We start from the raw sequence: 15,719 nt of genomic DNA, 5'->3' as shown, positions 1-15,719 counted from the left end.
GAGGGAAAAGAAACAGCCTTTGGAAGCTTTTGCAAATTCATAATTTAGAAAAATCTGCATAAAACCAGAAAATCAGCTCTACTTGTGTTGGTTCTTTTGTTTTGTTTTTTTTAAAGGTAGGTCAGAATCATAAGCACTTTGGTTTTAATTATAAAAGCCGTTACTACTTGTTCATTTCACAGTGCCATGCAGCCCTGCAAGCCTTCATACTGTTCATTTTTATTCATTTTCTGCATCAAAGTTATTTAACATAAATCTGAAAAAGACTTGATATTCTCCTAAATGCAAAAACTGAGGAATGTACTTCAGCTGAGACAGGAAGATTGCAAACTTACTGGCTCATGTGTCATCAAAAAATGACTACTTTAATCAGAAAACAATTCAAGAATAAAATTAAGCTTCCTCTTTCTCTTCTAGCAGTGTACGCCCTGTGCAAAATCAATAGCAGTAAGAAGCACTAATAATCTTCATTCATAAGTGAAGGATGTGGCTGCAACCCTGAATACTTAGTAGGGGAGAAAATACTGAGAAAGGAGAAATGCCATTTTTACAAAATCATTTCTTAAAAGAGAGCTGCAGTCTCTAATACATCCTGAACAGTGCAGAGCTGGTAACGGAACATTGTACTGGCATAATTATAGGAAGGATTTAAAAGTGTTTCAGTCCTATCTGGCATACAGTATTTTAAGTTTTACATTATTTTGCAGTTCAGTGATAAAAAGCCCTCTTATTTGCTGGAGACAAGACTTCAGAAAGCCTTAGACAGAGCAGATTTTCTTAAATTAGCTTGAAAATTCAGTTTCCAGGGCAACATACGCAGGTCTTCATACATCAACATTTCTTTGCACCATTTTTATAAATGTGGTCTCTTGCTAGAATGTCATACTTTTTAAATACAGGAAACTATTTTGATCACTTTGATCCTTTTTTTGCCTTTGAAAAAAAGCTGACTGTTCTTTCTTTTCAGAAGAATCATATCAATAAAACTGTCAAATTGTTTTACTTCAGAGAGGCTTTATCCCAGAAATGCCTGCAGTGACACCCATGCATGTAATATCATTTCTACCAGCATCTGAATGTTTCTGCAACATTTCAGTATGCATCCCTTATTTATTATCCCTTTTCTTCCTTTATTTTCAGTTTGCAAGTAGGAGACATGATTTAGGGTCTGTGGCACACCAGGAGTCTCTTGGCTTATAGATAAAATTAACCTGAACGCCTGCTTCATGGCAGCAACCTGAAATTTGTGGATGCCCACCTTGTATCTTACACCTACCAGTACATACAAGAAAATAAATAAAGCTAGTAACACACCTGCCAATTATTTTTCCTCCATTTTAAAGGGGTGAGGAAACCCCCTCATGACAATTACCATTTCCCCTCTGTGAGCACACAAGAGGTGCCCTGCATCACTGCAGTGACATTACTGAAACCTGAAACTATCAGAGACAGAGTGGACATTTCCGTCTTTGGTTTTAACAGGGGCTAGATCGGATCCTTGCCACATGGCATCATGGTGGAGTAGGCAGCACATTAAATAGTTACAACATCTTAGGACAGTCTTAGGAAAAGAAGTCTGAATGACTGTTACCTGCACATTTTACTCCCTGAGCAATGAGGCCCCACATAAAGTTGGCACAGTATTCACACCAGTGCGGGCCCCGGAACGTGTGCACCTGGAAGACAGCAGCAGAAAGGAACATTACAGAACATGACATCAAAATCTGAACTCATCTTCTTTGAAAGCACCACATGCACTTGCTGGAAGCTTCTCTTCACCCCTGCAGGAAAGGAAAAAGGAAATGTAAGACATTTAACTTCTGAGACTCTTGCGGATCTCTGGGAAATGGAAGCTGTCCAACTCAAGCTGTCTAGAGCAACGTAATAATGTGGGGCAGAGGAGAAATGGCTGGTCACAGCTCTGCTCTAGTCTCTCAGCATCACTATGGCTGGGCAGGATTTTAGCCACTGTGTGAGGTTTTTGCAGCAACTGAGCTGCACCTCACAATTTGAGATATTGTCTGATTTGCCCTCCCCTCTATAAAGTACTGTGTGAAATGTGTAGTGGGCTGCAAAGTTTCGCCTCGGGCGGAGGGAGTCCTGTCAAGCAAAAATACCAGTGTTACACAGAAATCCTGCAAGGCATTTAGGGACCTTCCAGTTTAGAATAACTCTAAAAGGAAATGAATTCTCTTGAGACTAATGCTACATATTGAAAATCCAAATGAATCTAGTAAATGGGGAAAAAAAAAAAGAATCCTCTGAACCAGGAAAAATTCAAAGTGAAAGAAGGAAAAAACCTGATGCTACTTTTTGCTGTAGGAAACCACAGGATTCTTTACTGAGAAAATCATTACCTCCTTAGCCAGCATAAAAGGTTTCAAGCCTCCATTTAGAATAGACAGGCTGACAAAAAACAACCCCAAACCACTAACTGAGGATCATAAGGAAATGAAACTTGCAGTGAAATGTAGTAAAAATGCTCTAGGTTTAAGTCACTTGGTTCTCCAGAGGTACTGAGTGGGTATGGGAGCAGGCAGTAACCTCACATACATGCACTGCCCAGTCTTACCACTGTGGAACAAAAGAGAGAAGAACCTGGTTGGAAATGTGCTTGCCTGACATTCACCCAGAGCTCTGGTCATAAATAACAAAACATGAAGCAGTCTGACCAAGGTGCTGAACATCCCCTGCATGGCTGATTTAACTAGCAGCTGGATTCCAGGTGACACCTTGAACAAGTGACAATGCAGAGCAGCAACCAGCAATTCAGACCATATTTCAGTTTTGGCCATGGGAAGGTCTGCCGCCTCCTGGGCATCTGCTACCCACAAAGCAGCAGTAGAGTAGATGGCTGTGCTAGTCTGCAAAGTTACTCTTGAACTCACGAAGTAATTCACATGTGTCTGTGCTAAGCTAGGCTTATAATTGCCTCTAGCCCTACACTGCTGAGCATCTCTGGAGGAAGTGTAATGGTGTGAAGTGTCATGTTCTTCCAGTGCTGGCATAGGCTGGTTCCCTCAAGCCATGCTAGCTGCTGCCCGTGCTCACTTCCACCCGCTGCTGAAGGTGCAACGTGCTTCACGAGCCCCCTTCTCCCTACAGCTCCAGCTGGCTTCAACAAGGCGAACAATGGCAAGACTGTCAACAGCTGTAATTTCCATTTTCTTTTTTCCTCTCACCACAAACACATTTTTCACACTTTCTTCTCCATTACCTACCTGCACTACCCACATCCTCTTGGCTTTCTTCCTCAATCTTGCGGGCTTTTTATCAGATCTTTGGCAGTCTTCCCTTCCCAAAATAAGCACATTGTAATATCCTCAAGCAAAACACTGTATTTTAACACATGCAGGACTAACACAACATTTTCAGGGAAAAAAGACACTTCCTTTCAGTCACCATATTGGGTTTTTTTTGTCAAAGGATATTCCCCTCAAAAAACCACTTATTTAAAATAGTTCTCAAAATTCCTGTCGAGGAAAACTGAAACAAAAATGACAGCTTGAAAGTTTGAGCTAAAGAAATTATTTTATTTCAGAATACAGCTTTATAAGATAATATTTTTTCATATGGTTTTTTAGTATTTCTGATTGTAAAGGAGAAGGAATTTTGTCTTGCTCCTTGAAATACTGACATTTTAACTTCTTTCTTTAGGCAGAGCAAGAACAAATTATGACACATTATTATTTCTCGTTAAATAAAAAGAATGATATTATCCCTGTGCCCTCTGCTTGCTGATTTCAATTAATCAGATTCACTGAATGTGCCATTGACTTGAAACACTTCTAATGCTTTCACTGGGTGCTGAAGTCCTAACCTGGCCTCTCCAGGCTGTCTCCTGCACTGATTTTATACTCACTAAACCTCAGGTGCCCAATCTCTAACTGGCTATGGTTTTAGCCACCCACAACCCTCCTTCTCAGCACTATGGTCGGCACATTTCCACCTCCTCCTGACTCTCTAGGAACTCCTCCTTAGGATCCACTACATCTCCCATCAACCACTTCAACCTTTTGCCTCCCTTAATTTTTATTAATGTCATTATTACGATGATTTTTTTAATGAGTGTTTTCTCTCATGTTTCTAATAACTATTATTCATCTAGATAAAAAAAAGATAATAATTCCCTTTCCACTACAGCCAGTTCCCCATACGTTATCCTGGCTCTCACCTTGCCAACTTTACATGATTCATCATCAACTTAAAAATGGCAAAGACTCTTCTTTTCCTTACCATCTGCACGTATTGGTCACCCTTCAAGAGATCAAGACTGACCGTCCTTCAGGATCACTGTCTCGGCATCATTAGCACTGTTCTCCAGACTTCATCCAACTACTTAACTGCCTTTCCATTTCGTCAGTTAAGAAATTAATTTCTCTGTCAGAAGGTTTACCCAGACCCTGCTCAGCTTTACACTGCACCATCCAATTTATTCTTCCTTATCCACTATTCTGATTGCCAACTCAAAACCAAATTAGAAGGTGAGAGTAGGTTTTTCTGTGTCCTGTAATGTTTTACCTTGCTTTGTCCTTTATTGACATGCAGTAGGGAGGGTCTCTGGTAATATTAATTAGGACACCCAAAGGCCATAATGTCCTTTCCGCCTCAGTGTACCTCAGTGCAGAGCTGAGGCCTCTTTTGGGTCTTGTAAGTGGTGCTGTCTTTGCCAGAGCTCAGTGGTGCCTGAGCACTAATCTTCCCACTACCACAGAGCAAAACTGGATGCCTAACCCTGTGCTGGTCTGAATACACACCACATCTGGAAATCAAATCAAACACAGTAAGTGATGTCAGCAAAACAGCAAAAAGTTGGTCTGTTGAGGTCAGAACAGCCTCTAATCCTGTTTCATCCTGTCGATGATGGGGCCTGGCAGCATGCTAAAAAGAAATACATTTGCATCCCTTTGCTGGTTCATGAGCCAGCACCTGCAAACAATACTGCATTTATATGACATGACACTGTTCAATGTAGCATTCTGATTTTTCTATTTAATTCCTCATTCTAAAGATCTGCCAAGGAACTTGCTTGTTATCAAAATTAAAACATGCTTTCCAGAAAAATTTCTGAAAACACATCCATCAGTATCCCAGAGACCCTGACTTAAGTTACAAGGGATTTCTTTGCCTTTATAAAAGGAGCATCTGCCATATGCAGATTTTACTGTCTTATAAAATGTGAGAGAGCAGGATTGCCAACTGTGCTTTTATATCTCCCAACTCTTCCATTCTTACTCCTACCCCCAAAATCTTTTTGTCTCTCTCCGTAAGGATTCAACTGCAAACGATCTTTTAAGAATGTGGAAAACGAGTGAGTGGGGGGAACAAGACAAGATGATTTTAATCTCAATCAGTAAAATTCCAAGGGAAATACTCAATTTAAAAGAAAAATCTAGGTAACTTCAAAGCAAAATACCAGCTTAAAAAAACAGATAAAATCCTATTACTAAGCTGTCCTGGAAGTCTGAAGTAAGAGGAGAGTCTCACACTGGGCTTGTACCTAGGCATTTCTATTTCAAACTCTCCTGCAACATCGGCACAGTATAATAAAGATCTAACTTCTATGATGTTATGTAGGAGAACAGTTTGTGTTTAGGTTTGAAAGGCACTTTCCTATCTGAAAAGGGAAAATAGCTTAACTCCAGCAAATAATAAGTATTACAGAATTTATTTTTTGCTTTACATTTAACTAAAATATTACTTAGAAAAAGAGTTTTAGGAGAATAATAATAAAAAAAAAAATCCAGTGGATATGACAACAGATCATACCACAAGCTGTGAACTCTTCAAGCAGACCTCTCACCATTATTTCTCAGACTCTGTAAAGGTCACTGTTGAAGTTAGTTATCCATGTAGCTCGTAACTCTACTTATTTTTTACGCTTTTGGTTTTTACTAGGCAGTTGTTCAGGTAGCTTTGATTGCTACCTGAAAACCAAGAATGGGCCAGAAGATAATTAGTATTCATAACTGGAAGACTTACATTATATCACCTGTCAAGGCAGGGAGGAAGACAATGAAGAATGTCAGCAAAATGCTGTGCAAACATCATGTGAAAGACCACGACAGATCGGCAGAACTTTAGCAAAGCTACTCCTGGGAAGAAAGCAAGGCTGGATCTGACAAACTATGGATATGCACAATGAACACCAAACACAGAAAACAAAAGCCTTTGTGACAGGGTACAAAAAAAAGCCTTCCCTGCTGCCATGGTCCCCTAAACCACTCTATCAGGAGTCCTGCTCCATACAGAGCAGCATAGCTTCTTCCATTTTCCTCCAGTGAGAATCATGGGGGTTTGGAAAATCCAGGCACTACCATCTGTGTTGGGACAAAATACATCAACTTGTAAAATGATATAGAAAAACATTGCTGATCTACCTTCTCAGGCTACCAGAGTACTATACTTTTGGTAGAAGTCTTGTTGGCTCTTGGGGAGGAGACCAAGCCAACAGAGAACTGAATAAAGGGCACACATCCAGCATTTGTACTGCTGCAGAGGCACAGTTCTGCCAACTACATTGCCTTTCAAACAAATTCCCAAGGATGACAGGACACTGCTGATGGAAATGGTCAGCTCAGCGGTCCTATCTGATTTGCAGTTCCACCAACTGAATTCTCCCTGTTGAGACTCTACTAAGCTTTTAATTGGATATGGGAGACATTGTAAGTCTCAATCAAAATTATTAACTCACTCTGTATTATTAATGTTAGTCTTCCCTGCCACAGTTGATTTTATCAGGCTCTGAGCATATCCATGTTGGCACTTGACAGGCATGCCCTTTTCACCTATTCCAGGTCCAGGCAGAGGTAGCCTGGATGTGAAAGGGTACAGAAGAGCTATCGGTGAGGAAGTCAATCGACCTATCAGTTTGGGCAGTGCTTCAATTTAATCACTGTTTGTATCACAATGATAAAGTAGCGCCTCTTAAACAGGGGTCTTGAGCATTCCCAATATTCCAGTACATGATATTCCTCCTGTGAGGCAAATACTGCTGCTACTGAGTAATCTGAGAAGGGAAAATTCTGCCACGACAACCCACACAACAGAGCTGTATCTGCAAGGTAATCGCTTTCTTGCAAAGGTGTTATAGAAATGACAGTAACTGAAACCATTAGTATATACCTTCTCCAAAACAAGAGCTGACTCTGCCTATAGGAGCTGGGGTGTTGAACATGGAGAGCCAGCCTGAGACCGCCCCAGTGACCTTACCCATCAGTTTTTGAGAGAAGAGATGCCAGCTGAATGCCAGTCCAGAGCATGGAGTATAAATAGCATAATTATTGCCAGTGGGTATACTGGCACGCATTTCGAGCGAGCAAACCCTCCTCTAGGTCCTCACCCACTTAAGAGCCAGGAGCACTGTCATGTCTTGTTTGCTTTCTAGTTTGTGCTGATCATGTCAGCTAAGCTGGGAACAACTGGAAATTGTGCTTAGGTTGTGCTCTACATAAGCCAAAGTGAAAAACTGGAGAGCAGGAGGTTGTTGGCTATTTTTGCTTCTAAATTCAATAAAAATGGCCACATTTCTTCCAGGATGGAATAGCAGAATTTCTTTAAGTGGACATCTAGAAACATATTATTCCAGGCCCAAGTTATGTGAAACCTGTGTCCACATAAAAAATTCTGAAACCAGAGGTGAAAACTGAGTAAAATCCTTAGAACTAAAATTGGGTGTATATACATATATACAGATTCTTTTATATATATATATATATATATATATATCTATGTGTGTGCTATAGGTAATAATGTATATATAACACATGCATTGATGTAAATTGACTATAAAGCTCTAAGAGATTCCTACAGAAAACTTTTTCAACAGTGCTGGTACTAATTTGGTGGAAAAGCTGCTGCTGCTGAGAAAACACAACATGTGCTACGTGTCCCCTGAGTCCTCCTCAGCACAGCTTTTCTAAGCTTCACTACAGACATGGGCTGGTCCATTGCTGGGGCAGATCACATGGAAAACTCAATAGGATCCACAATTGGGCACTAATAAAACTGTTGGTGTGATGGGAATGAGTTACAGCTTCTGTAAATTAAGGATTTAGAAAAAAAAAAAGGCTTATTTGTTTTTTATTTCTTTTTAACAGAAGCAAAGCTTGAATTCAGGGACTAGCACTAAGAAACCAGAAAGGGTTATATAATATGGTGCTATTTGGAATTTGCTTTGGAAAAGCCTTGGCTTTTCAAGAAGAAGTAAAAAAGTAAAAATAACATTAAATAAATACCTTAGGAGACTAAAATCCATCAATGCCTAAAAGCTTTTCTGTCTTGAACTGTTTTATAATCCACCATGAGTTTCAGTAACAACAAGACAGAGCTGATGAGATCTTCTCAGCCGTTCTGTGGAAGTTTTTCTCCTGGTTTGATCTCCAGACATCTTCCCTGCCTTTGAGTATTTTTTTTTCCCCTCAAGTACTAGGAGTCTAAAAGCAACATCAAATTTCCTGAGGTTTTCTTATCTGTGAGAATGTGTAAAGCCTCTCCCTGGGGACTGTGCTGGAAGCACCCAATACTCTGAATATTCATTTGAGTGCAGTGACTCAAAAATGTTTTGAAAATATGTTCAGGGCCAGGCCTGTACCTAACGAAAAAATCAGTATCCTCTTCAGTGGAGTTAGATCAGCTTACCCCAAATTGGCATCTGCCCCAGTTTTGAGAAGATCAGAAATAGAAAGGAGTTCATGTTGGATGTCACGGAAAAATGACTCTGCTTAATATAGCAAAAGTTTGTTGTGGTTTCTGGCCTTTTCACAGCATTTCTTCTGCACTTTCCATCTCCCTGTTTCCCAGTGTTTAGGCATGGCTTTGCTGCGCAGCTCTTGTTAGAATAATAAGATTTGGCATGGAAACATGTTGCTGTGACTTTTTTACGTTAGCAAAACACCTAGCACAAATGCAATTACCCCAGTGAAATCTGGGCCAGGGCAACCTCTCTGTTTTGAAGCAGCAGTACCAATCTCACCAGCAGACTAGCTCTTGTTAAAATTAACAGTCTCTCCATTAAAGCAATGCTTCAGCCTACACTCGCAAAGCCTTTCCAGTAGAGACTGGTCTTCACCTGAGCCTTCATTTTTTTGTTCACAGTTAAAGCTATATCCTAGCCCCAAACCCTTCTGGAAAAGCACACTGCTTCTGCTCTGGACCTCTGCATTTGGCCTTTCAAAGGAGTTGCCCTCGAAGAGAAACCCAGGATGTTGCTTCAGTCAAGGAGGGGGATGAGGAGTTTTAACAAACCAGAGCTGAGCATCTTTGCTGACTTGGTTTAAGCAACCACAGAAAACTGTTTCTCCTCTCTGTAAGAAGTGTTGACTTGAAAGAGAAGTATGTTCTGAATGGTCAGTGATTCACCAAGCAGCCTTGCAATCATTAGTTATTACAATTAATTGACTGCCGTCTCAGGCATTAGTAAGATAGTGACTAAGAAACAGCATGACAGTACCAAATGCTGCACAGAAAGATGGCAAAAAATAGCCTTCTGGAGACAAATCTATTTTGTGAAAAACAATGCAGAAATGAGGCAATATCCTAGGGAAACTGATGCATGGAAACAGATTTCAGTCCAGCTCTCCCAGGCACAGCACCTTCTTGCTTCAGTGAAGCACCACAGCACTAATCTAGGCAGAAGAGTGGTTTTATGCCTTGGACTATAGGCAGTTACAAAGCACCTGCAGAATGCTTAACCACCTCAGGTCATCAGGAGCTAGAAGTGCCTGAAGAAATACCTGTAACCAGTCAAGGGAGCTAAAATTTCCCCAGGGTTCATGAGTCACACTGGCTGGAGGGGAGTAAAGACCTTTAAGGTGTTTTGTCCAGGTTTAACTTAAATTTGCCAAGTGAAGGGGAGGTTATTGCACTGACTAACAATCTTCAGTACCCAGATTTCTTGCTACTTATCTCAGTTTTTCCCTTTCTTCTTCTTAAGCTATCACCCCATAATTCCCTAATATTCCTCTTCCATGACTACCCTCCTTGCCATGAACATTTCTCAAGCTTAGTTTTACTGTTTTCTCCAACCCCACACAAAGAAAAGGCAAAGGAGAAAGGTCAGTGCCATGTCCAGATGGGCATAGCACCAGATGGGGAGATGGTGCAGAGGATGTTCCATGTTAGGTAGGGACAGACTCAGTACAGAAGGTACCTCATTAGGACTACCTTTTCCTTTTCTTTTCTTTTCTTTTTTTTCTGTTAAAAAGAAAGAAAAAAGGGATGTAGAAGGGAGATGGAGAGATGAGGAGCATCAAAGAGGGAAAGTCCAAAGGACTGAGCAAGAGGTATCCTGTGTGTTTAGTACCCTAAGGAACATTGCCTCACCAGAGAGAAAAGAGATGGAGCAACCATAAACCCAACTTGGACTCACCTGCTAGTCCTTTGGTCTAAAGCCCACCTCACACAGAGATTCCTCCCAGTTCTCCTCTGAATAAACAGCCTATGATATTTCAACCCTCACAGCACCTTGCCACAGACCCCTTTTTTCTCCCTCAAATTTGAGGTTCCTGCTGCTGCCTGAAGCTCCTCTTTCACATGCTGCACCAGGAGATCCCCAGCGGCTTCTTCCCTTTAAAACTACTGAATAGATCAGTTACCAGATAGGTAACAAACTGTATTTTAATTTACAAGCTAGGACAGTTGCTATAGTCTGGGGACAACAAAAAAAAAAAAAAAAAAACCAAACCCAAAACAAAACAAAAAAACAAACAAAACCCCCAGATTTATAAGAGACAGAAAAAAAGCACGCTTACTTCTGTACGATACATTTCTGGGAACGATTAGGTATAAATCTACTCCATCTACTTCTATGAAATGTTACCAATCTTTCCTCCATGAAAAAGCTTCTTTTTGTAAGAAAATAACACCACTGGCATCAGTCAGCTATGCTCCTTGTCAGCACTTCAAGAAGCACCTTACAGATTTCTCAGTGCTTCCAAATAGAAGATGCTATTGTTCATCCACACTGAGTGGAAGAACAAACCCCATACCCTTCACACACATACAGATAAGTATGTACCAGAGAGTGTGAGGGCATTTTCCTCCTATAAAGGTAAGACACTGAAAGAGAGGTAAAACCTTTCTCTGGAAGAAGGTGGGGCTGAAACTTTGAGGATGGTGAAGTGGCTGTCCTGATTTGGTCTGATGATCCATTTCACAAGACATCTCGTTTGGTGTGCTGAATTTCAGAAAGGCTGAGTATACAGAGGGAAAACAACAGAAATCAAATATGCAAATAGACAGACTCGGTCAAGTCACACTCACAGTCCTAGCTCACCTTCAAATCCCATTATTCAGTTAAATAAAATACTATGTCAAATAATGCAAATATCTTTTTGCTGACATATTTGAATTAATAGAAAATAATTTTTGTATTAGATTTATAGAACATAGAAATATTAATTGAAAACTTCATAATTTATAAAAGTCCAAATATGCTTAAAAAATATTTTTAAGCTCTCATCCTGAGGAATAGACATTAAAAACTCAGATCTGACATTTATAAGTAATTACCCTTTTCTTTACTTATGGAGATTAATTGAAGAGAATTCAGACATTCTGTATTTGCATTTGAGAAGTGCTCACGGAGACCATACCTCCCCAGTCACGAGAATATTACAGATATGCAGGAGATCATTACTGGCCATATCTGCCCACAGAGCTCCCAGTCACCACAGCTAGCCAACCTGCTAACTTCAGGCAGGAGACAACTCACATCCCAATAGATTTAAATAAGATTAAAACCATTCAAAAATACAGCTGTGTCAGCACTCTTAGCAGAACTGCCTTTACATTCCTCTTTCAAATAACCCTTGGAACAAAACAGATTAATGGATTTATTCAAGAGACCTCTTCACAATTTAAGAGTTAAAAGCAACTTTTGTGTTCATCCCTCCCCTAGTCATTTGCACTCCTGTGAGGACCACCGCTACACTGCTTCTCTACCACCCTGTTCCTCTACTTGAACTTTGCTGAAGGCAACAGTCAGAGAGTCCAAACTCCACCTGCATCCCCTCAAACGTACTCCAGGAGGTGCAAGGCTGGAGGGTGAATTGAGTTCTTCTAACCTGCAGCCAAGACGCTGGGGCATTTGCTAACCCTAGCCACCTCTGGAGTGGCTACTGCTGTCTTCCCTTCTCCAAGACAACAGCACTAGTCATCATGCATTAATGACTCTCACTGCTCTTCCTTCTGCTGGGATGTTACACCATTTCCAGTATAAAAGGATTTCTGAGGCCTCTTCATTTCTGTGACTCGCAATGTGACTGACTGAAGAAGAAGCCGGGAAGGGTTAGAGGTCCCTGTCTGTTGCCTTGTGTCTATATAATGAAGAGATGATTAGCTGCAGAGGTAAAAAAGCAACGTGCAACCTTCTTTTGGCTGGGGGAGCTTCTGAGGACAGCAATTACTGTTGGTTAGCTGAACTATAGAAATTTATTTCATTTCTGGGTTGTTTCTTCTTGTTTTGATTCAAAAGTCTAGGTTCAAGACTCTGCGCCTGACATTCCTTCCTTCCCACATGGGTTGCACATTTGCTGCTTGGCAGGCAACCTGGGAGACTTCTGAGCCATTTTAAATGATACCTTCCATACATGTGAGAAAAAAATAAAATGACAGATGCAAGGAATGATGAAGTAGATAAGCACACAAGTTGATGATCATTTCAGATTCATAACAGTAACTATGAAGGCATTATGGTTATTTCTCTGAAAATGGGACAGTGGCCATATTTCGAGCTCATGAACGCCAGCAACATTCCTTCGGCAGGTAGGTTGGTTGCTGCACACCCTTCAGGGGTTAAAGGGTTTGTTCAAGGCATACATATAAAAGAACTACACTACAACTATTATAAAGAACACAGTATGTGTAGAAAATTTAGCTGTAGCTTTGACCTTGGGTCAGTTTGGTTTTGGGGAAAAAAAAAAAAAAAAAAAATAAGCCTGGAAAACCCATAGCTTTCAAACTTTCCAGAAAGAGTTTCTGGAAGAAAAACAAACAAAGTCAAACAAATTAAAATCAGGGTATCAGGTTGTTTTTTGTTTGGTTTTGGTTTTTTTCCAACAAGCATGTTTACATCTGTTAAAGAAAAGCAACTAAGGAATAAGGATGTGCACAAAATTAAGTATGTGTTACAGAATCACAGAATCAATAAGGTTGGAAAAGACCCTACACACACTCTAGTACACAAAAATCGCTAACTGCTAGCATTAGAGAGAATTATCTTCAAAGTCTAAGGAAGATATGAAAATTGCATGACATTTCAGTTCTCTAAGCCACCTTAGGAGCCTGTGAAAAAATGCTCTGCATTTAACTGACAGCCAGCAGGACTACGTTTTTTGTACACGTTTTTTTTGTGCTTTATTGAAGAAATGTTCTGATTATACACAGTTGATAATTCCAGTGATTATCAGAATTCAAGGTGGTTTAAATAAAACCAGATGAATGATACATAATGTATGTATGTGTACACATGTGTGCATTTACGTGTGCACATGTGCATGATGGAAATAAAAACTGAAAATACATCACAATTAACAAATGTTTATATTGCCAAATGCCTGTGTTATATGATCAATTTCCCCTGCTCCTAAATGAAATAAACACAAAAGGTACACAGAGGGAAAAGAACAACCCATGTTCAAGAGCAAATCTGGCCTTCAGGTACTATATATGAAGTTTGCACCATCATCTACAGGAATTCAGTATAACATCAATTCACCTAAGTCTTACAAATAAAGACTGTCTATTATGCAGTGCATTTGACCACCAAAAGGTTAACTCACAAAAGATTCCTTACTGGACACAGATATAGACAAAAAACACGCATATGTCATATTGCCATGGGTCTCTCTTACCAAAGAGCATCATTGTTTGAAAGAGTTAAAACAATAATTAGAAGCTAACAGAAGATTTAAGTGAATGTTATTAGAACACAAGGCAGTTCCTAATAGCTCCAGTTATAAGCCATGCTGCTTTCAACACATTCAACCCATTAACACAGGAGAAAAGCCAGAAAACTGAGGGAAATGCAGACCATCTGCTCAATCCAGATGCAGTAGAACATGCTTCTTACCTCCAAAGCTATTTGCCAGCATCAAACTGAGATAAGATCAGTTTAATCCTCTAACGACAGACAGAAAAGATTTTTTGGCATCGTATCATCATAGCTAAAACTGAGCTACATTCATTTGAATTAAAAGAAAACTGCCAGTTTTTCTCACCTTTAGCACCTCTCTTGGTATAAGACGTTTCTAAATAAAAAAAAAATAACCTAGAAGAAACAACCCAGATATGGCAAATGTTATCAAACAAGCAGTCAATAACAAAATCCTCGTTCCTCTGCTGACACGTTCCAAAGATGTCTGATTTAACCAACAGTGAGATTTAATTGAAGCATTTAAGTTCCAGGGAAGTCTGCATATATGCAATTCCTTGCCATACCAGACCCGTTTTAAAACATATAGGCCCTGTGCCTTAAAAAGAAACAAGCAGTAGAATGTCTTACCTTGAAGTTATGAATCTTCTCGTATTTTGGAATATGTTCATTTTCTTTCAGAGTTGCTCTTCTAACAAGTGATGTCAGCTGTGAATAAGCAAAGAGTTTAAGAGGTTGCCAGATTGTCATAGATGACTTCCGAGTGCCCAGCTTCATCCCCAAGGCCGCTATCAAGAAGTCTCGCTGATGGCTCTCCTGCTTCGAATTGTGCACGGCAGACCGATTCGCTTTCTGCCCCAGCCAGCACTCTTTTGATGGCATGCTGGAGCTGACAGGAACGAGGAGCAGCCCCCGGGACAGAGTGCGCCCTGCGTGTATCAGACTCGAACTGAACACCCAGAAAGGACCATTTCGGGAGTCTAGGCTGCTTCGCAGGGCGGCACTGCCATGGCAGGGCACTTGTCGCTGCGCGGCTAACTCAGCGAGGCTGGTTCCGCGCCGCTCTGGGCTCGGGGGCTCAGGCCTGCCGGTGGGCGGCCGGCGGGCCGGTCATGTGCGGCAGCGGCAGCCAGCGGCGGGGGGGCGCAGCCCGCAGCCGCTCCCTCCATCAGTGGCCGGCGGCGGGGCTGCAAGGACGCGCGCCTCGCCCCCTCCTCCCGCCCGCAGCCCGCTCCGGGGGGCGGGGCTCGGCTCGGGGCGGGGCTGAGCGGAAGAGGCACCGCCCCCGGGGCGAGGGCAGGACGGGGCCCGGTGCTGCGGACAACGCTGCTACCCGTCTATTGCTGGCTCCCGGAGAAGTCCCTGCGGGTGGGCTGTCAGCGAGGGAGGAGCCACGCACCAGTAGAGAGCGGGATCTCTTCACCCGTCTGGGGTGCAGAGCGTGGGGGCGAGCTCAAGCACCCTCGGGTGCGCGCAGTGAGCAAGGGCAGCACCGGCGCAGGGGATAGGCACTGGCTCTCCCCGCTTCATCCCGTCTGACAGGATGGGGCAGCAGGAAGGCTAAGGCTGGGAGCAGTTCAGTGCGACCATTGATGACCATCCCTCCTCCCTTAACATTTGCAGTGCTTTTCATATAAAAAGATACTCGCCAACCTTGCATTATGCAACAGCCTCTTCTAGTAGGGATGTGAACACAAAGGCCATCAAAAGTTCTTTGCAACACCTTTTCTACCAAAGACCTAAATCTCGAATAGCTGTGGTGCCTCTCTTTAGAGATTTACAAACAATAACATCAGGTAGCTGATGCAGTCTCAAACTGCACTGAAACCTAAGTTTGGACAGATGC

At 41.5% G+C, this 15,719-nt stretch overlaps 1 protein-coding gene across 1 annotated transcript in view; it reads right to left on the bottom strand.

The window, feature by feature from the left end:
- Positions 1–14,755, bottom strand: part of CHN1 (chimerin 1) — a 30,933-nt gene extending 16,178 nt beyond the window's left edge. Inside the window, exons 1-2 of the mRNA XM_054380710.1 lie at positions 14,504–14,755; positions 1,592–1,676 (exon numbers count right to left, since the gene is read on the bottom strand). Of these exons, the coding sequence (XP_054236685.1) occupies positions 1,592–1,676; positions 14,504–14,755 (337 nt within the window). The remainder of the gene's footprint in view (positions 1–1,591; positions 1,677–14,503) is intronic.
- Positions 14,756–15,719: the final 964 nt, after the last annotated feature.

This window comes from Indicator indicator, chromosome 5 (assembly GCF_027791375.1).
Source record: "Indicator indicator isolate 239-I01 chromosome 5, UM_Iind_1.1, whole genome shotgun sequence".
NCBI lineage: Eukaryota > Metazoa > Chordata > Aves > Piciformes > Indicatoridae > Indicator > Indicator indicator.
The sequence above is the reverse complement of the archived record's forward strand: the minus strand, read 5'-3'. Positions and strand labels throughout refer to the sequence as shown.